Source organism: Mus caroli, unplaced genomic scaffold, assembly GCF_978045245.1.
Source record: "Mus caroli unplaced genomic scaffold, Mus_caroli_1 scaffold_19, whole genome shotgun sequence".
Classification (NCBI taxonomy): domain Eukaryota; kingdom Metazoa; phylum Chordata; class Mammalia; order Rodentia; family Muridae; genus Mus; species Mus caroli.
In genome coordinates this window covers 29,325,163-29,347,500 of record NW_028227274.1, presented here as the reverse complement: position 1 = coordinate 29,347,500, position 22,338 = coordinate 29,325,163, and the positions used below count along the sequence as shown (strand labels likewise).

Sequence of the window (22,338 nt, the reverse complement as noted above, 5' to 3'; positions counted from 1 at the left end):
GGGTCCCAAGGGGTGTGAGCAGAGAAGGTGTATCCGAGGTACAGTATGGCTCCAAGCAGCGTGAAGGACTGGTAGTGGGGCCAGGATCCAGGCATGAAGACCTGCCCTGCCTCACCGAGGCAATGGACACAGAGTGTATGACATGAAGCTAAAGAACCGCCATAGTTCCCAGGCCAAGAAGAGACTCACCCACTGCAAGGTCTGAGTCAGCTCTGCTCCTCCTAGGCCAGCTTATCTAGGATCTGTGTGTGTGCAAGGAAGGGAAGCCAAGCCTGGAACCTGTGCTGGACAGTGGCATCTCACAGATGCTTAAAAACATATGAGCAAGGAAATGCTCGAAGATAACAACTGAAGAGAATCACCAAAATGTTCAAAGATGGCATCTCTGAGGAGGAGCACTGTGGCCATTTCCTGTGCTGCTGTGGCCTCCATGTCTGTCCTCTGGGAGTGAGCAATTGTACCCGGAACAGAAAAGAGCTCCTTGTCCCCATGTGACCCCCGTAGCCAGCAGATCTTCTGATCTCCTCTCCCACCACCAAAACCTTCCTGAATTTTCTCCTTGCTGGCTGCCCATGTCAGACCAGTCCAGAAAAGGCTAAGGGTCCTGAGCTTAACAGGTGCCTCATGTCTCTACTCCAGACCCCACTTTCGGCTTAGGATATGGTTGGGTGCCTGACTCTGTGGCTGCTTTTCTTTCAGAGCTGAGGGCTGAGGGTATGGAGCCAAGACGTTGGTAAGGATTTCTGCCAGGGACTTTGGGGTGGGGAGGCAAGGGACCACAGCCGTCTGTGGGAAGACCCTTACCACCTTCCTGGGGTGGGACAGGTCCTTGCTTTACGCTGCACAAAGAAGCAGCCCATGAGAACAGTCTTCCCACTGAGGGAACACCCGGGGCTGAGGCTGGGGAGGAAGCACTGGAAAGCAAGAGGGAAGGGCGGGTCTCACACCATGACAGGGTACATAGTGTTTCTGAATCCAGGGCTACCCAAGGACTCCCAGCCACACCTTCAGTCGTGGTCAGCAGCAATGTGTCCCTGAGGCAGAATACCGTTATGGGCCTCAAGGGATCTTCAGACCACTACCCCACAACCACGGGGTGTTGCCCTGACTCCCAGGACCTGGGACCCTTTCCTAAAGAAGAATGCAAAAGGGACAGGGCTCCCCAGGAGCACCGGTGCAGCAAGGCACAGCACAGAGAAAGCTTTCTGCCAGCTCTTGGCTAGAAGAGGGTCCTGAGCCCGGGGACCATACCTTCCAGCCCAGCTTTGAGCCACACACGCCATGTTCCAGAAGTAACTACAGAGACCAAAACTAGCTGGACTCTCATGGACTTCTGGCCCACCTCTGGAATCTGAATAGTCTTGAAGCTGTACACAGAGACCTGAGATCCCTACCCAGGGCAGGCTGGAGGGGTATCACCCAGCCACTACACTTAGGGTTTAGAGAGACAGTTCCCCACAGGTATCTAAACATCCCTCACCCCCAGAGAAGGCAATAGAAGGCTCTAGACTGACTATTAAGTCCAGTGCTCTCCAGCTACATTTTAAGGCGTTTCCTCTGCAGGTGGCTGGTGACTTCAGGCAAGTCCCTGGTCTGGGTCGCCCCGAGGGGATCACTGGCGGTAGAACTACACCTGTCAAGCCCACACACTCCCTAGAGGAAGAAAATGGGACCCCCTGCCGGACCCTCTCAGTCCCAGAGGGGTTGCAGCCTGGGAGCCATGGGGCCGCGAGACTTCCCGCCAGGATCCGCTGTCCCGCATCTATCCGGGACCATGTCACCCCTGCACCCGTAACTTAAGACATCTGTTACCTTCCCGTCATGGTGGCCGCGCGCCTAGCACCGGTCAGCAGTCCACTCGCTGTGTTCCTGACAGAGGACTTACGGTCCGGTCCAGGCAGAGGGAAGAACACGCCCAAACCGCGAGGGCGGCTCCACCCAGCCTGCAGCTGAGATGAGGAGTGCAGGGGACAGCCTAAAGGGGCACAGGGGATGCCGAAGCTAGTGTCAACCCTGGGAACACTAGAGACTGACACTAAAGACTCCTGACTTGAGTGGGTCGGTCACGTCCTCACTACCCGGACTCTGTTGCCACCTCCCGGATTCCGGGCATACTTTTCCTTTTAAAGGGAATGAAGTTATAATAAACATGCACAAGTTCGCACCCCACCCCCATTCACCCTCCCTTCCACCCCATCCACCCTCCCCACACTCTCCCCCACCTCCACCCTGAGACACTTTTAAGGGTGTTAGGGAGGCAAAACTGGGACCGCCAGAGCCAGCGAGCGAGCGCGCACGCACGCACGCGCGCGCACTTCCTTGGATTTCGCGCAGCTGCCCCAGGCTGGAAAAACAGCCGATTTATGCCTCCAAGACATTTCTAGGCACCAACTGCCTCCCGGGGCATTAAGGGTCTCCCCTAGTCTGTGCTGTCCCCTCTCAGAGAGGACAAGGTCCAGGGTATCTTTTCTGTCTGATGAGTTTAGTCTGCCTTTAGACCTAACACCAGTGCTCTCTCTCCTGAACACCGCGCAGTTTATTTATTTTGGACAAGGTTTCATGTAATTCATGATGTCCTCAAACATCCTTTTATGTACCAAGAATGACCTGAGCTCCTGATGCTCCTCCCACTGCCTCTCACTGCTGGGATTACAGAAAGGGACTCAGTTTATACAAAGCCCAGGATGGAACCCCGGGCTTTGCACATTCTAGCTAAGCACACCACCCACTGAGCCAGTCCTCAGTATTTCATAATAAAAATCAAAGCCAGACTCCTGTCTATAGTGAAGCACTACTGATAAAAGGAGATTAACAGTCCTAAAATTATGTGGTGATATAAAAGCTGTAGGGAATTTCTGCTTTGAGAACCGTTCTCAGGTACCTCATATCACCAGAGAGCAGGTTCCACAGTTTTGGGTTACTTTTTGTTTGGTTGGTTTTTGTTTTTGTTTGTTTTGTTTAGTTTAGCATTTGTTTTGGCTTTTTCTGCCAGGTTGTAGTTTGAGTGTTGGTTAAACACAAAGTGTGAAAGATCCTGTGCTTCCTCTGCCAGTGTTAGAAGAAGTGTTTCCACAATTGTCCACCCAGAGGAGTCAGTATCTAAGACTGAGCAGAAATTGACTTCTGAGTGGTTTAATCAAGCAAGGACTTGTGGGAATCAATGAGAGTAAAAAGTCAAAGACAGGGCCTGGAAAGATGGTTCATGGCAAAAGCATGAGGATCTGAGTTCAAATCCCCACTGTGTTAAAAGTTGGAGTTGGTCCTGTGTGCCTGAAACCCCAGTGTTGGTGAGGGCAGAGGCAAGAGGACCACCGGGGGCTTACTGACTGCCAGTCTAGCTCCAGGCCCCATGAGAGACCCCATATAAAAGGAAGAGAGCGGAGAATGATTCCTTAAACACCCATTGTCCTCCTCGGGCCTCTGTATGCATTCACCTGGCCACCTTCCTCCCACTTGAAATGCTCACACACCACACACACCACACAGGGACATTGTGTGATTGTTGGATGGTGTGGGCATGCAGGGATCTGCCTATGGATCTAGGGTCATCTGTTTGCCTGCTACTCAAAGGGTTTTACTTAGCCCCACTAGAGATACAGAGCTTCCAAATGGGACTAGCTCCTATCATGGGGACACAGTGGACACTGGGACATCCTGATTAATAGCTACTGGGCACATCCTGCATGGAATGTATGCTGTCTTGGGTCAGGAAGCAAAGGGATCAGGCACAGCATTTTGCAACTGTTAGAATTTGCTGTAGATGTAGATGTGGGCATGGCCCTTGCTGGGCATGACATTCATGTGCTGGTGTGTCACATGCATTTGTTGGTGTGTTACATGCGTGTGTACATGGAAGAGGAAGCTGTGGGAGTAGAGGTGGCTTTCCTGGACATCGGTGGAGTTTAAAAGTAGACAAGAGGGAGAAGGTATGTTTAGTAGGGATGCGATTTGTGTTGGGAAGCGGGAGGAAGCAGGAAATATGAACTCAGAACTCTATCCCAGATGTGGAAGCTTTGATTCAGGTACAAGTTCAACCTTAGGGTTAAATGGATCCCTGAGGATGTCTCTGTGAGCAGAAAACCTGCATCCATACAGACACATGCGAAGAAAAAGACAGGGGCACTGTGGGGCAACGGGCTATGCACAGACAGCCTGGTCTCCAGTCGAGCTTAGGTCTTGAACTTCCACCCACATGGAACGGATGGCGATCGATCATGTCTCCTGGACCCCTGGCTCCTGTCAAAGTTACTGCCCCCACAGCCCCCACAGGAGAGGTCTGTGGCTATCAGTCGCGAAGACAATGTCCCAAGCTTCTGGCATTTTGGCTAGACTCCACCCCCACAGTTACCTGACTATATCCAGGTATGCTCCTCCCCACAGTTACCTGGCAACAGCAAGATAGCCCAGCCCACTATAAGAGGGGCTGCTTGGCCCCTCCTCTCTCTCTCTTAAGCTTTCACCTTTCTTACTATCTCTGTTTCTCTCTTTCCCTTCCTCCTCTCTCCACGTGGCCATGGCCGGCCTCTCCCTATCTCTTTCTACCTTCTCTCCTTCCTCCCTGCCTTTCTACAATAAAGCTTTAAAATCACAGACTGTCTCTGATCTTCAAGGCTCAACGTGCTTGAACGATGGGATAGGCTTTGCCCTAATGAGCCATGTCTAGCCAGAAGGCCATCCTGTGCTCTAGCCATGGACCTGACCAAAGACTCGCTGGCGTGGGAACCATCCAGCGTCCCCTCTCCCCCTGCCCTCACCTGCCTTCATCCCCGGGGCCGAGTGTCACTCCGAGGCCCCTATTTTGTTCTCAGCTCCTCCGCTGTATCCAGCGTAGGATGCCCGAGGCTGAGAACCTGGTACCTGGGGCTGCCCCTTGTCCACCACCCGCCGTGTGGGGTCCTTGGCTTAACACAACCAGACACCCACGGGGGGGGGGGGGGGAGCGCGCGCAGTCCTCCCGTATCCTCCTGCCCAAAGCACTGGAACTCTGGCGGGACGCGGGCTCTCTCCCACTCCCCTCTTTCCCCTTTATCCACGACCCTGCAGGGCACCACAGATCTAAGAAGCTAGGGAACGCTGGCTTCTATTTCCAAGGACAGGAAATGATCTGAGATGGGTAAGGGCAGGCCCAGGAGAGTGAGGGCTCCGAACCCAACCTACCAGAGAGGAAGGGGAACAGGTACCCTAGAGACAGGCTGAGCCCAGAAGGCAGCAGGGCAGTAGTAACTGCCCTGAGTGGAGGAGAAACGCACAGCTCTGTGAAGCCAAGGGACAGGAGTGGTGTTGCACTGTCTCTAGCCTGAGGAGATGGAGATGTTGGGCACTCAGAGAGAGGCTTGGATCACATACTGAGTGCTGTGACTCAAAGACAAGAGCCCAGGTGGGCTCTGAGATGTCTGAGGTCAAGGACAGGACAGAGTGACATGAGGGGTGGTCCCAGGAGGAAATGCAGGTGCAGAAGCTCACCAGGGGCAGAGCAGCGGCTTAGGGCAGATGCACCCCAGAGAAGACAGAAGAGACTCCTGATTACCCCTAACCATGTTTCCTCTCGTCAGGCCTGAGCCCAGTGCTGTTCAGGGATGCTCAAAGACTGATGGAATTCTAGGCACCATGCTAGACCAGTAAAATGAAGATGACGAGAACTCTAAGAGCCTCGGTTGGCTTCCTCCAGCCCCTATCGAGAGTCCTGCATGAAGAGATTGAGCGGGATTTTGTAGCCCTTCCATTAATTAATGTGCTCATTAATCTTGTCAACACGATGGAATTCTAGAATCACCGTGGAAGCTGATCTCTGGGCAAGTCCCATTCCGTGAATGAGTTTCCAGACTGAACTAAAAGGAGAAGATGAGTGTGGCCAGCAAGATGTGGCAGTGGGTAAAGGTGCCTGACAAACTGGGTTCTGTCCCCAGAGCCCACAAGGCAGAGGCACTAACCCTGCTAAGTTGTCTCCTGACCTCCATAAAGGAACCATGGCTCATGATTATCCGAACACATATTCATTCTGTGGTGGCTAATCTTGGTTGTCAACCTGGCTACAGAATCAACCAAAACCTAGGTAGTTGGACACCACTGTGAAGAATTTTCTTAACTGGACCATTTGAGGTGGGAAGACCCACCCCTAATCTGGGTGGCAGGATACATTAAAGGACCGGCAAGAAGGAATCTTGCTTTTTGCCTGCTTGCCCTCCCTCTGGGTGCCAGGTTCTTCAGTCCTGCTGCTGAGGCATTGCTTCGCTGGTATTACAATTTACTTCTTCAGGGCTCCAACACTGCCCAACTATGGGATTTGTGGCCTTTCAGTCACAAGACAGCCATAGTTGAACTATGTGGACAACAATCTATAAGCCACATTAATAAAAACCATTTTAATATAAATGTATTCTGTCAGTTCTATTCCTCTAGAGAACTCTGACTGATATACACATATACACAAATAAATAAATGGAGTAAGGCTTTATAATTAAAATATAATACTAAGAGTAAAGTGGCTGAGTGTGAACATTCATCTGATTCCTGAATGTGGCTAAAATGTAGCCCACAGCTTCCTGTTGCTCCTGCTGCCGTGCCTGTCCTGCCATGACAGGCTGTATTTACTGTGGGCCAGTAAATTTATTTGGAACTGTGGGCCAGAATAAAGTTGTTTGCCAGTTTGTCTCTACGTGAAAGAAGGAACTAATCCACGAGGCCTTGAGGTCTATGTCCACTATGGACGGCCCTGTAGAGGGAGTCATGTGCTTTTCCAAGCAGACAGGAGGGTAAAGAGCTAGTTAAAGGCAGCCAGCCATGGGGTATGTGAGATGTCCCTGATGGCTAGTCTACCCAAGCTCTCTCCCCTGCCTCTAGGCTATGGCTGGATTCTGTGAGGAGTTAGTAAGGAGTAGGCAGTCAGGAAAAAAAGGTAGGAGAAAGAAATTAGCATTGCTACCTGGGACAGAGATCATCTCACAGAACATCTAGAAAGTGCTCAACCAACAAGCCCACCCGTTATCATCCAGGACCACCTATCAAGCCAAAGCCACTCACTGGACATGTATTGTTCTGACTAGTTCAGTCAAGTAAGACCATCTGTTTGTGGGTATTTTCTGTTGGAGCCAAGGAAATGAAATGTGAGGAGAGGGATTGTAGGAAAACTCTGCTAATTAAGATCAAAGTCTTCCATCGTCTGGATAGCCTCTGAGCTCGGTGGAATATGGGGACTCCCTTCATTGGTAGGGCTTCTCCTTCCCCAACTTTTTTTGGGGGTGCAACATCCCCCCACACACATACACCTCTACCTGCAGAATTAGAGAGCAGGTTCAACTTCCTTTCTCCTGATGAGAATGCATTCAGCTGGCACCTGGGATTCCTGAAATGCTTCCCCATGGTAATGAGGCATTTCAGTACTTTAAGTCTTCAACCAATGACCTTTGTCCATCCTGGATGTTTCTACCCCACCCCATCCCCCCCAAATTACATAATCACCCAAGTGAAGCTGATCTGCCTCCCTGCAGCTGGTCCCTTGTGTCTTTCTTCTTCACCACATGTATTCACAGGGCTCTGAGCCCCCACGCCCCACCCCCACCCCCCCCCAGTCAATAGTCTCTGCTCCCTTTGTCCTCACGGACCAATATCACCAACAATCCATGAGGGAGGGAGGGTCACAAGGGATCAAAGGACACAACAGTCCGGGGAGCCTATAAGGACCAGTTCAGAGACCACTTGGCTCTGAAGATACCACCCTTCCTGACAGCATGCTTCCAATAAAATTTTTCAATCAAAAAAAAAAAAGTCAATGAATGAATGCTTATCTGTCTCAGTAAATGCCCATTTTTACTCCTTTGAGTACTCAGTTCTTTGTTGTCTCTGGGAAGAACACGGGCACTGAGGCAGCTGGCCCTTGTTTTCCCACACTCCCACATTTCCTTCTCAGGACAACGGTGGGTAAAATGCCGAGCCACGGTGGAGTGACCTAAATCTGTGTTCCTGGGGCATGGTCGGTCACTCATGTCTGCTCCAGAGTACACCTTGTCTTTTACTCCTTTGAGATATATTACATTTCTTTATCTGTTTCTACCTACAACACTTCTACATGGTTCTAGATGAGCCAGTGCTACATAGTAAGACCCCCATCTCGGAAAAACCAGAAAGGGTTCGCATACTTTGAAAGCGGGCCAGCCTTGTCCTTCCTAGTGGCCTCTGCGTCATTCAGTGCTGGTCCAGATGTTTAAACTGACTACTGCCTTGGGAAATAATGTTGATGGATTTTTCAGTCTGGCACGCGTGCTCTCCAGGGATTTGCTTTGCTTTAGTTTCTCCTGGTTTGCGGGAGAAGAGATGGTTTGCAGGGGCCACATTCAACTTCTCTAGAAGGACGTGAGACACTTTATGGTTATAGGACTGATTCGCTTTGAAACAGGAAACTTCCCTAATCTCTTGTCTCACTTAAATGAATCAAGTTTTAGTTACGTTGTTTATAGACGGCCATGCTCAGGCCTTGGTCCTGGGAATGGTTTCCTAGTCAAATATTAACTATTGAAAGCCAAAGGGTAAGTCAGTGTATGACCTAGTGTTGTCTGGTAGTCTCCTCCAAACCGAGGCACTCGCTCCAGGAGGGAGGAGTAGGCTGTGAGCTTCAGGAGGTAAACAAGAATGACATCACATGTCTAGAACACAAACTTGGAAAACTCTCCCAGCTCCCTCCCAGGGAAGAGAATTCTTGGATTGTCAGCCTCCTGCTGGCTTCCCAGGGAGCTCCAGGGCTGCAGACCAGGGTGGGCTTTGGTGCTGCATCTGCTCCTGACTCATCCCTACTCCCTGTAAGTCACCTCAGCCATTCCTAACCCAAAGAAAGCCATTGCCTCAGCAAGTTAGACATCGTTAGAGCTGTCACTTTGGTCCTCTATGAGTTCTTTATTTTTGAGGAGACCGGTGGTAATGTGGTGCATCTCTCCAGGAAAAAAAAATCCATCACACAACACTGTGTGTATATGTTCTTGCATTTACTGATGATGTACGTGCGTGTGTGTGTGTGTGTGTGTGTGTGTGTGTGTGTGCATAGAGCGGCCAGTAGTCATAGTTGGATATCTTCCCTAGTCATTCTCTATTTTTTATTTTTTGAAACAGTATCTCTCCCTGATCTGGAACTCACCTAATAAGCTAGGCTGCCTGGCCAATGAGTTCCAGGGATCCCCCTGCCTCCGCCTCCCTAGCTCTGAGATTACAAGCATTTACTACTAAAGTTTTTTTTTTTTTTTTAAAGAGTTTTAGGATCAAACTCAGAACTTCACACTTGCAGGCCAAGCATTTTACTGACCGAGATGCCTCCCTAGTCCAAGAAAGTTAGTTAAATGAAGTTGATATACTTATAAGGTAGACTTGGGATAGATCACTGTTCAGACAAGCATATTTTTTAAAGGGGAATTCATGCAGTTTCATATAGAATTTTTGTCAATTCAGTTCATATCTCTGAGATACATACATATTGAATAAAACAATACAACTGGTAGGTGTTCAGGCAGAATAAATTTTTTCTTTACCTTTTTAGTTAGCATACAAAATAATAAGTCTAATTATGACATTTTCATACATATCATTGGACTTTGTTCATATTGGATCACTCTCTCATGCTCCCTTGCTGCCTCCTCCTCTCTCTCAGTCTGTCTGTCTGTCTCTATTTGTCTGTCTGTCTCTCTTTGTCTCTCTATCTGTCTCTCTTTGTCTGTCTGTCTGTCTGTCTCTGTCTCTGTGTGAGAGTGTAGTTGTACATACACATACATGTGGAGCCCAGAGGACCAACTCTGGAGCTATCCAACTTCTCTCCTACTTTTTTTAGAGCCAAGGATCCCGCTGTCTCTATCCCCTTAGCACTGGAATTACACTGTGCCTAAGGGTTTCACAAGCTCTGAGGGTGAAACTCCAGCCCTTCTGCCTCAAGGAGAAACCTTTATCAACTGAGCCATCTTCCCAATCATCCTTGCTCTTGACAGTGTCAGCAGCATAGCCTAGAGCTAGACCAAAAAAACCTTTGAGGGGGAAGATTCCATTCTATCTACACTTCTCAGCTGGGACAGATGCAGTTCCACAAAAGCAATCCCAAATGGCCCTTAATATTCAGGAGTGACAGATCTCTGCATCTCAGGCCATTTCCACCTTGGCCACCCAACCAGAGGACACTTTGGGGTTGGGGATGTAGCTGAGTGTCAAAGCACTTGTCTAGCATACACAAAGCCCTTGGCACCATCTCCAACACAATGGGATAAAAAAGATTGGACTGGGCACAGATGAGAGTTTCCCCGTGCAGGCCACAGCCACTCAACTTTTCTTAGACCATCTCATCAGCAAACCAAGATACGTTTTGCTTCTTCTTTCACATTGTGACAACCAATCCTGATGGGCAATCTTTTCATCAGAGCTTCCCACAACTCTTGACCAAAAAGGTCAAAGCCCACCCTACCATTCCCCAAACCCAGTGTGTCCCTGGAGGAGACCCAGTGTGCAGCCGAGTGAGCTACCACATTGACCGGCCCCAGGTGGGCAGAAGGCCTAGAGCTGTTCCCATTCCCACCTAGCAACATGAGCACAGCGCTTAGGCCATAAGGGGAGGCAGGGAGATTCAGGGTACAGTCGGGCAGAGGACCAGAGGTGACTAGCAGAAGGACGCTCCCAAGTCTATTACTCCAACATCACACAGCTTTTCTTTACCTTGGTGGCAGAGACGATGCTCTACTTCCCTGGGGCCCTCCTTTCCTGAGAGCTGCCTGTAGCTCCTCCAAGGGCAACAGCAGCTGCCCAGCCTGTTTGGCACAGCCACATGGAGAGCGAGACTGGACGGTAACCAGAGTCCCGCCACCGCAGCTCCCAGACGCTCAGCTCCAGTCTCACCTCTGCCTAGGCAGGAGACTTGGCCTGAGGTCCAAGCCTAGAAGGTGTGGCCGGAAGCACTCTGGGGTCAGCTAAGGACGAGCTAGGACCGAGGTTTAGGAAGGAAAAGCCTGCCTCCCTGGAGATCCAGGATGACAGGACAAAAGTAGTGACAGCGCCCTCTGATTTCAGAAGGGCTGGCAAAGAAACATGAATTCTTCTTGGGGTAAAGAGGTCATGAGCTCTCAGGACGGTCAATGTTCACAGGGCAAATGGCCAAGAAAATGGAACCCATGGTGAAATAAACACGGGTCCTCAGCCTCAGCTATCCAGATGCCTCCTACTGCCTACTGCTTCCCTTTAAAGCAGGAAAGTCTCTAGACCATTTATATTATCTTAATTCTTTTCTTTTTTTTTTTTTTTTGATGTTTTCAAATGGCTTTATTGTCCAACACTTACAATCCAGGCCCAGCAACTTTGTGACTTAAATGTAAATTTCATCTCATCAGCATTGGCTCATTTATTGGAGCTGAAGCCCTTGTTCCCTGGAGTCACTTTCCTTTTCTGCTCTGATTTGCTAGTTCCTCTCTTCGCCTTGGAACGCTCGTTACCCCAGGCTCTGCTGGCTGCCAGCGGTGGAGGTGTGTGGAAATCCTCAGAGCATGTGAATTTGGTGGGGGTTTTACAGACGTCCACATCCAGTCCTATTGCTTTTCTGCCTGCACAGTCTCTCCCTGAGCAGGGAGTCTCTCCCTGAGCAGGGAGAATTATTTTCTACTTATAGTTTTTTGCTATGAAACTTTTTTCCTTTGGGGGGGCGGGGGGGGGAGTTCGAGACAGGGTTTCTCTGTGTAGCCCTGGCTGTCCTGGAACTCACTCTGTAGACCAGGCTGGCCTCGAACTCAGAAATCCGCCTGCCTCTGCCTCCTGAGTACTGGGATTAAAGGCATGTGCCACCACGCCCGGCTAACTATGAAACTCTACTGCACTAGATTATGCACATGGATAGGAAGAAAAAAGTCACACACTCATGCTGGCTTATGTGTGCACTATTCCTGGTTTATGCTATTTACTATTTTTTGTTTTAAATATTTATTAATTTCTATGTGTATGAATGTTTTGTCTGCATGTGTATGTGTGCACTCAGATGCCTGGCGTCCTCAGATGCCAGAACAAGGCATCTAGTTCCCTGGAACTAGAATTACAGACGGTTGCCAAACACCATGAGGGTGATGGGAACTGAACTCAGGTCCCCTGAAAAGCAGCAAAGGCTCTTAGTCATCTCTTTAGTCTCTTTGTTTAATTTGGTTTTTGTTTATTTGTTTGTTTGTTTGTTTTTGTTTTTGTTTTTTTAAACAGAATTTCCTTTAGCCCAGGCTGGCCTTGAACTCACTATGTAGCCAAGGATGACCCTGACCTTCTACTTCTGCCTCCACCTCCCTGTTGGAATTACAGCTGTGCACACACCTGCTTTATGCAATGCTGGAGATGGAATCCATCGCTTCTCAGCCTTTTGGCTAAGATCTGTGTGGAGATGGAATCCAGCCTTTCCTTTGTCACTACAAAGCAAACACTCTAGTAGCTGAGCCATAACCCCAGCCTATGTGATAGCTTTGTGTTTGCAATGTCAGTGTCTTCATGGCAATGATAGAATTTTGTCACCCTTTTGGTTCCAATCTGAGCTTCCCTGATCCTGCAGCTGCAGGGGCCTCTTTCACGTGGCGCTGACAGATACTATCCGAGGATCTACAGGGAAGAGAGAAATTCCAGGAGTCACACGTACTATGTTAGGTCTCAAAACAGGGACAATTGACTGAATGTCTGCCCTGTGATCACTATGGCTGTGGCAAAACATCATGGCCAAAAAGCAAGTTGGGGAGAACGGGTTTATTTAGCGTATACTTCCATACCCCTGTTCGTCATTGAAGGAAGTCAGGACGGAGCTCAAACAGGGCAGGAACTGGTGCAGAGGTCATGGAAGGGTGCTTACTGGCACCCCTACTGCTCCCATGGCTTACTCAATCTGCTTCCTCCCTCCCTCCCTCCCTCCCTCCCTCTCTCCCTCCCTCCCTCCCTCCCTCCCTCCCTCCCTCCCTCCCTCCCTCTCTCCCTCCTCCTCCTCCTCCTCTTCTTCTTCTTCTTTCTCTCTCTCTCTCTCTCTCTCTCTCTCTTTCTTGTTTTTGTTTTTTTGTTTGTTTTTTGTTTGTTTTTTGTTTGTTTGAGACAGTTTCCCTGCTGTCCTGAAACTCCCTCTGTACACCAGGCTGGCCTCAAACTCAAGAGATCTGTCTGCCTCTCCCTTCCAAGTGCTGAGGTTAAAGGTGTGCACCACTGCCAGGCTCTCAGGCTGCTTTTTAGAACCTAGGACCACCAGCCCCGAGACAGAACAACCTCCTCCATCAAGCACTAAGAAAATGCCTTACAGCCTGGTTTAACAGAGGCATTTTCTCAGTTTAGGTTCCCTCCTTTCATATAACACTATGCATACAGTTGATATGCCTTATGAACATAACCAGTTGTCAGGTTTTTGAGGGGGGAGGAGCTGTTTTGAGATGAGGTCTTGTGTATCTTCAGCTGGCCTCCAACTCCCTTAATAGTTAATGACCTTGAACTTCTGAATCTTACCTCGTAGTGTTAAGATTACAGGGGTGTGCCACTAAGCCATGCTTGTAGAGTGCTGAGACTCACCAGGCTTTGGGCTTATAAGGCAGGCACTCTACCAACTAAGCCATATCCCCTCCCACTAGATGGTGTGTTTCAATCAAATCTTACACCCCTTAAGGTGGGATTGTTCACCATCATACAACGCAGAACCCAGCTAAGGGCTGGTAGAGATGCAGTAAGCTTTGGATAGTTATCAAAACAGGGAGGTGGTACTGTGAGCTTATGCTGTCTCAAACAACCAGCCAGTGAGTTATAAATAAGTTGTGGGGAGAATGCAAACTTCTTTCCTCTTGCTGGCCTCACTCTCTGGGCCAAGAACAGGGCTTCATTCAGAAATGCTGCCCAGTAAATATTTGTCAAAAGCAAGTTGTTTTCAACATTTTGGAAAGTTTCCTGTTCCTATGCTGGTCACCTATGTTTACATCGCATTCCCAGGTTTCAGAGAAATTCAAATGTCATTTCTGCCCAACACTTCTACCCCTGAATTTGTAGAAGTGGCAAAGACTTTACCAAACAAGCCTCAATATCTAGATGCTTTGAAAAGCAACTTTTATTTGCTGCTTTCTTTTCTAGGTCAGGGTGTGTGTGTGTGGTGTGTGTGTGTGTGTGAGTATATATACACGTACCATGTGTATATAGGAGTCTTTGGAACTCAGAAACGTCTAATCCCCTGGAAGTAGAGTTACAGATGTAAACTTGGACTGTTTAAGGCAAGGTCTCACTCTGCAGCCCAGACTGACCTGAGACTCACTGTATACCTCAGGATGGCCGGTCTCAAGTAACTTACCGCTTCAACCTCCCATATGCAGAAACTGCAGCCACCAAGACCAGCTACTGTAGCAACTCTGAATAATGAGTTCCCATGGCAACTGGTGGCGAGGATTTCCTTTGTCATTTATTTATTTGCTTAGTGGTTTGAGTCATTTTATGAAGACTAGTTTCTTCTAAAGTAGACTTCTGCAAAATCCCATGTTGCATTCATCTTTTAGCCTGGCTACACAGTTTACTCAAAGTCAGTTTAAGCTACTTATTGGCCAAAAGTTGCATGCAAGGCCTCTTGCACACCTCAGGCAATTGTGTGTATGTGTGTGTGTGTAATCACGTGTGTGGAGATGGAGGCCAGAGGACAACCTCTGCTGTTGTTCTTTGGAAATCATATACCTTTATTTTTTTGTTTTGAGGAGTCTCCCTCTGGCCTGTTACTCACCAAGTAGTCTAAGCAAGCCCCAGGGACCTGTCTATCTCTTTCTTGGTACTGGGGTTCCAGCTACACAGCACCATGCCCAGGTTCTTGTTTTGCTTTTCTATCTCATGAGTTCTGGGGATCAAACTCAGGTCCTCAGGATTACATTCTACTGAAAAAGCCATCTCCAAAACCTGCCAAAATAAGTTTTGCTGTTGTTTTGTGTGTGTGGTGTATAAGGATTTGTTAAATGTTGGTTTTGCTTTTATACCCTGCGCTATTGATACACACACTTAGATTGTATGCTGCAACCATTTGTTCTGTTTTGCTTTGTTTTCCTTACAGTCAACCATAGCCAAATACCAGACTTCCTCATTTTGATCACTTTTCAAAATGTTGCCTTGGGCACATACATGGTCTTCCAGCCCCCTGGGGATACACAAGGTTTTGTTTTAAAGTCTGGTTTCTTTACAGTTCTTTGGCGTTGGAGTAGCTAATTGTTCAGGGAATGTTGAGTCAGGATTGTGGGTCTCTGGGTATTATGGTTAATCTTGATTGTCAACTTGACTAAATCTGGAATCAAGTAAAAAACAAGCTGCTAGACACTCATGTGAGGGATTTTCCTTGATCGGATTGAGGCAGGAGGCTCATCCTAAATGTAGACGGCACCCTCTGGTGGCAGCACAGATAAAGGGACATGGAAACAGAAACCCTGCTTTTGCCTACCCTGTCTCACTCTCCTGGTTCATCTACCCTGCTGTTGCTAAATTTCTTCACTGCTACTAGAACTTCTGGTGTAGACTGAAGACCAGCATCTCTCAGGAAACCTCCAGGTCCTCAGCACCATACTGGGACAGCTGAGACTCTCTGCTTTGGGGACTGAGCAGCCATTATTGGGCTACCCAGATCCACCATGTATGCTAACTTGACAGCACTCCATCAAGGGTAGCCATTCTTCTGTTCTTATTGAGAACCTGGACTAATACGGACTGTTGTGGGACCAGGAGAATTTTTAAGGATGAATTTCTCTAGTTGACTTGATAGTATCTGGAGCTAGCTTCTCAACTCAACAAAACCTGAAATTACTAGACACTCTCTTGGTAGCATAGAGGGCACTGAAAGTCCATGGTATAAACTGTTTAAAGCACTATGCAAGATAAGTGCATTATATACACCTAGTTTGTTTCTTGTGAGGAACTTAAAAGTTTGTTGACTCTGTATATAAGACATTTACACATCTGTGGGAACATGAAGTAAGCAATGATGCTAACTGGTTACTTCTAGCATCTCTGGATAAAGTAAAAAAAGAAAATATGTTCAGTGATTTAAAAACAAAAACTGCTGGCTCCATCTAAGGGTTTCTAAGTGTACCATTCTCCAGCAGCCACAGTGTTCAAGTTGTCAAAGACTAAACTGAAACCCACATCACACAACTAGCTAACTTAAAACTCAAGTTCAGCCTTGGAGGGTGTCAGCAGTTAAACTGAGGGCACTGGCTAGAAAAGAATGGGACCTTCTAACTTGTATCAAAGGACATTGAAGCTCTTGAACCACGTCAATGAGAATAACCCAATCCAGGCTGTATAGAGAATGGTCCAGACCCCTCAGGAATAAGAATGCTGGTCACCCCTCCATGCGAAGAACCCGAATCTGCTGAGATGCTGCTGAGGGTAGGTGAGATGCAGAATGGGTACAGCTGGCAAAACCACACACAGGATCAGTTACAGTAATGAGTGCTGTAATTGCTTCAAGTGTTTCTGTCCATGCCTTAGTGTGAATTTCTATTGCTGTGATAAAAAAAAAAAAAAAAAAAAAAAAAAAAAAAACATGACTCAAAGCAACCTGTGGAAGAAAGGGTTTATTTTATCTTGTAGTTTATAATCCATCATCCATGGAAGTCAAGGAAGGAGCTCCAGGCAGGAACTTGGAGACAGGAGCTGATGCAGAGATCATGGAACTGTGCTGCTTACCGGCTTGCTCCTCATGGCTTGCTTTCTTACACCATCAACAACCACCTCCACAGGAGTGGCACTGACCTAAGTGAGCTGGGCCTACCTACATCAATTGTTAAGGAAATGCCACCACAGGCGTGCCCACTGGCCATTTTGTGGGGACATTTTCTCAACTGAGGTTGTCTCCTCTCATGTGACTAGATTGTGGTTTAGCTATGCCAGCACAGTCATGTTGTGCTCAGAATGTTTGTAGAGATACACACATATACATTATATGTGTTTTCTTTCTTCTGCTTGTTTACAATGACACTGATTGATAATATCAGTGATTAAATACTGGAAATATGTATTATCAAATTTAAGTTATGAAATATAGAAAGACCAAATATTTAAGGACTTTGCTGTCTGGAATAATACATTTGAGGTTGTCCATGAGATCATTATATGATGTTAGGCAGAATTAAGACCTTATAGTTAATTGCATTTGGAAATATAGCAGGATATAAGAAGTGATCAGATGTCATGTTGACAAGAGGTAGACTTGCGATGGCTAACCTTGGTTGTCAAGTGAACCGGAAACCAACTAGAAGCTGCTGAACTTTTCTTGATCAGATTATTTGAGGTGCCTTTTGTTGGTAGGCCTGATAAAGGAACTCAGAAGTAAATTTCATTTTCCTCTAATCTTTGACAAGTGGGTCTCTGTTGCTGCTGCTAATTTCCAATATCATAATGAGCTTCTTCAGGTTGAGGCACCCAGACTCTTGGACTCAGCAACCACCTGATTCTCAGCCTCTCTGATAAGCAGCAGCTGTTGTTGACTACCTAGACCACATCATATAGTCCAATCTAATAAATCCCTCCTTGCAATATATTTATTGTCCATCTGTTCCTTCGGAGAACCCGGATGCACTGAAAAATGTTTCTAGAACTGTAACATTCTGTGGCTGCGTCTGTGTATGTGAAGCCCAACACTTACTTCCAGCCTCCCAGCGAGGTTCTTTCTAGACTGTCTCCTTTTCTAGATGTTATATTTCTGAGTGCTTTGTCATTTTTCTTGTTGCTATCATGGAGGCACCAAGTTCTTTTTGTGTATGTGCTCACACGTACATATGGGCACATATGTGTGTGTGTGTGTGTGTGTGTGTGTGTGTGTGTGTATGTGTGGAGGGGTCAGGGAACAACCTCAGATATTACCCTTTAGGTCCTGTCCACCACTTTTTTCTTCTTCTTTTTTAGACATGTTTTTCATTGCCCTGGTACTTGCCTATTAGTCTAAGCTAGCTGACCAACAAACCTGAGGGATCTACCTGTTCCTGTCTCCTCAGTAGTACATGTTATTTGGGGATGGAACTCAGGTCTTCATGCTTCCAAAGCAAACATCTTCCCAGTGCCCTTTAATCTCTTATCAAAAACAAACAAACAAACAAACAAACAGTCTTTTGTTATCACGAACACTTTTAGGGATGGAATTTTCCACCCTCTATTCCAAACACAATAAATCTCCTCAGACACAACTAAGAGCTTTTCATTCTTATGGGCTGACCCTTCCCCAGGAAGGATTACTGTACCACTGGACAGAACAGGAGTTAAGGTGGAGACTGTATTAGTCAGGGTTCTTTAAAAGCACGCACGCGCGCGCGCGCGCGCGCACACACACACACACACACACACACACACACACACACACACTTACTTTATTGGATAGGCTTACAGGCTGTGGTTTAGCTGCTACTCCAACAATGGCTGTCTGTCTCTAATAGAAAGTCCAAGAATCTAGCAACTGTTCAGTCCACAAGGCTGGACGTCTCAGCTGGGCTTCAGGCTACAGTGGAATCTTGAAGAAATAGTTGTTTTTTTTTTTTTTTAAAGATTTATTTATGTCTATAAGTGCTATCTGCATGTATGCCTTCGTCCTAGAAGAGGGCATCAGATCTCATTACAGATGGTTGTGACCCACTATGTGGTTACTAGGAGTTGAACTCAGGACCTCTGAAGAGCAGCCATTACTCTTAACTGCTGATCCACCTCTCCAGCCCCAAAGTAGGTTTTAATACTAGTGAGGAAATGCCTCAGCAGCAAGAAAGATGCCCTTATGAGGGCAGGAAGGCAAATGCTTCCTTCTTCCATGCCCTTTCATGGGGGCTGCCACCAGAAGGTGTGGCCCAGATTTAGGGTGAGTCTTCCCACTTCAATTGTCCTATCAACAAAATCCCTCACAGGTGTTCCCGGCTGCTTTTTTAGTTGATTCCAGATGTAGTCACATTGACAATCAAGATTAGCTAGCACTCAGCTGGGCGTGGTGGCGCACGCCTTTAATCCCAGTACTCGGGAGGCAGAGGCAGGCGGATTTCTGAGTTCGAGGCCAGCCTGGTCTACAAAGTGAGTTCCAGGACAGCCAGAGCTATACAGAGAAACCCTGTCTCGGAAAAAAACAAACAAACAAACAAACAAAAAACAAAAACAAAATAAAAAAACCAAAACAACAACAAAAAAGATTAGTTAGCACTGATGGTGCTTTGAAGGATTAACACGTTTCACAAACTTTTAACAAAATTAACTAAAAGAGAGAATAAATTTAATAAAATTAGAGACATATGGGGAGACATTGCCACAGACACTGAGGAAATGCAGGAAATCATAAAGACATGCTTTCTAAAAATCTACTTTCCACCAAACTCAAAAGTCTCAAAGGATTAATTTCTAGACATATTATTGCCTACCAAGGCTAAATCAAGATGAAATAGTTTAAATAGACCCATGGCATTCAATGGAATATAGCCAGAACTTAAAATCCCCCAACTAGTGACTGGAGAGATAGCTCAACAGTTATTCCAGAGGCCTTAATTTAAAACTTAGTACCTACAAGACACAACCATATATAACTCTAATTCCAAGGAATCCAATGCCATCTTCTGGCCTCCATAGGCATTGCATGCAGGTGATGCACAGACATACATTCAGGCAAAACCACTATACACATAAAATAAATAATATCCTTTTTAAAAAAATCTCCCAGGCAGGCAGTGGTGGTGCATGCCTTTGATCCTAGCACTCGGGAGGCAAAGTCAGGCAGATCTTTGAGTTTGAGGCTAGCCTGGTCTACAGAGTGAATTCCAGGACAGCCTACACACACACAGAAATCCTGTCTAGATAGATAGATAGATGGATAGATAGATAGATAGATAGATAGATAGATAGATAGATAGATAGATGGACAGATGCCCCAGCCTAGGAACAGATGAATTCAGTGCAGAATTCACAGACTTTCAAACTATTAATACTCCCCAAATTATATGTAAAGCACAAAAGGGACACTTTCAAATTCTTTTTACAAAGGTATAAAACCAGACAAAGATCCAAAAATAAAAAATAAAAATTATAGCCCAATTATTTCTGATGAACATGGATGCAAAAGTCCTCAGTAAAATACTTGCAGACCAAATTCAAGAAAAGTCAAAAAGATCATCCACCATGATCAAGTCAGTTTCACCCCAGAGAAGCAGGGATGGCTTGACCTATGTAGATCAGTAATTGCAATCCACCATATAACAGATTAAGAGACAGAGAACACATGTCACCCTATTAGATGTAGAAAGGCCTCTGACAAATCTAACATACCTTCCTGATCAAAGTCCTAGACTTTCTGACATATCCTGACATAATAAAGGCAACACACAGCATGCCCACAGCTGGCGTCCAGCTAAACAGAGGAAACTCGAGGCATTCCCACTGAAGTCAGAACCAGGCAAGGGTGTGCACGCTCTTGCCCCTCAATCCCGCAGGTAAAGTCTTAGCAGGAGCAATACGACAAGTGAAGGAGATGACAAAAGAGGAAGAAGCCAAAGTGTGTCTTCATTTGCAAATAAGACTCCATATCGAAGAGACTCCACAAACTCCACAGGAAATCTCTTACAGCTGATAAACATGCTCATCAAAGCAGCAGAGCATGCAAAAAATGCACAAAGATCAGTAGCATTTCAACATACTAATGACAAACATACCAAGAACTAGATCAGGAAAATAGTTCCACTTACACTATGTGTGTGTGTGTGTGTGTGTGTGTGTGTGTGCCTGTGAGTGTGTGTATGTGTGTGTCTGTGTGTGTGTGAGAGAGAGACAGAGACAGAGATATTTAACCAAGGAAGTGAAAGACTTGCACAATTAAAAACATTAAAACAGTGAAGATAAAAAGAAAAAGAAAACTATACAAGATGGAGCGGCCTCCCATGTTCATGGATTGGTAGAATTAATATTGTGAAGTGACCATGGCCAGGAATACAGATTTGGGTAACAATTTCAGAAAAATTTTATAGTAACAGAAGAAAGCAAGCCATAAATCAAGACACTTTTCAAGTACACTAGTGGGTGCCTCAAGCAGGTGGGGTTATAACTGTCAGAAAAGGGAGCAGTTTCAAGTCTCAAACTATTCATTAGATAAACCAATAGGATGGGGAATTTGGGAAGGGGGCAATTGGGCATATCCTGGCCTATGGGAAATCTCTCAAGATGAGGTCTGGCAGCCGATCAGCACTCCTGCCTCTTCTCCCTTCTCTCTCTGCTACACCCTTCATTCACCTCTCAAAGCTGTTACTACAGATCAAGCATCTATTTCCCACACCAAGGCCTCTTTGTAGCAATCAATGGCTTCAGGGACATCTCCCAAGTCTTCAAGCACATTTACTGCACTGAAAGACAACTGTGCTGATTCACCCAGCTTGGCAGCTCCCTGAAAGGTGGCTCACAGACCCTGTCCTAAAAACAATGACCCACAATGCAAACTGGCACAATTCAGACTAGTACAACACAGAAAGTGTGCAGGAAGAAAAGGCAGTCCCGGAACTCTCAGCCGAGTTGCCTGTGAGCAGACACAGGCAGACATGGCTACAGAAAGGGGAGAGTGGCACACACAAGCCACCCCAGAACAGTCGGGGAACTGACTGGAATGTGCTGGGGTTGTTCCATTTCTGATGCATGAGTCAAAATAATGCTTCCAGCTCATGAAATGGTAAACCAAAAGCAAGAGAGAGACATCTGCTCATCGTGGGTAGACAGAGACAAGACATGGAAACCAGCACAGTCACGGAGCATTGCGGGCGAGGAAGCAGGAAGACCGGAAGAGTCGGAGGATCAGGGAGCTTGCTGTGAGACTGTCTCCTCAGAAGCTACACCCACAGTCTCATCAACATGACTGCCTAAACACGGGCTGAACAGGAACAAGAGATAGCCTAGAGTGGATGGGAGAGATCAGGAGGTGTCAACCCACCCAGCACAAAGAACTACAGACACTAAGGGATGCTGAGTGTGAGACAAAAAGCCTTCAGGGGTTCGGTGCGGGGGTGGGGAGGGAGCACGCCAATTGGTTATCCAATACCAAATGGTCTGCTTTGAAAACACACGAATAACATTATACAGACTGAGCAGGTTATACTTGTATGTTTATACATATATGCATGTAAGAAGTAATGAAAAAAGACCTCCTGAATTGGAAAGAGATCAAAGACTGTTTGGAGGAAAAAGAAGGGGAAAATTTAATTATAATCTCCAAATACAAAAGTTATTACTTTTGAATAACTAAGAAAACAAAACAAGGAACCCAGAGAGTAAGGGTGGGAGTTAGCCCTTTATTAACCCCACTTTCTGTAGTGTGAATTTTTGAATTGTCTTTATTTTTCTTATATATATGGGTGATCTGCCTGCATGATG

General features: G+C 46.7%; 1 protein-coding gene across 2 annotated transcripts in view; it reads right to left on the bottom strand.

Annotated features, from left to right (window-relative positions):
* Positions 1 to 11,014, bottom strand: part of Lims2 (LIM zinc finger domain containing 2) — a 37,170-nt gene extending 26,156 nt beyond the window's left edge. Inside the window, exon 1 of one of the 2 annotated variants that reach the window (XM_021150278.3) lies at positions 10,678 to 11,014. Coding sequence is in view for 1 of the 2 variants with exons in the window: in XM_021150277.2 (XP_021005936.1) it covers positions 1,813 to 1,823 (11 nt within the window). In the remaining variant the exon portion in view is untranslated. Of the gene's footprint in view, positions 1 to 1,812; positions 2,122 to 10,677 lie in introns of those variants that run through there. The other variant, XM_021150277.2, reaches the window with a different exon arrangement.
* Between the last annotated feature and the right edge of the window lie 11,324 nt (positions 11,015 to 22,338).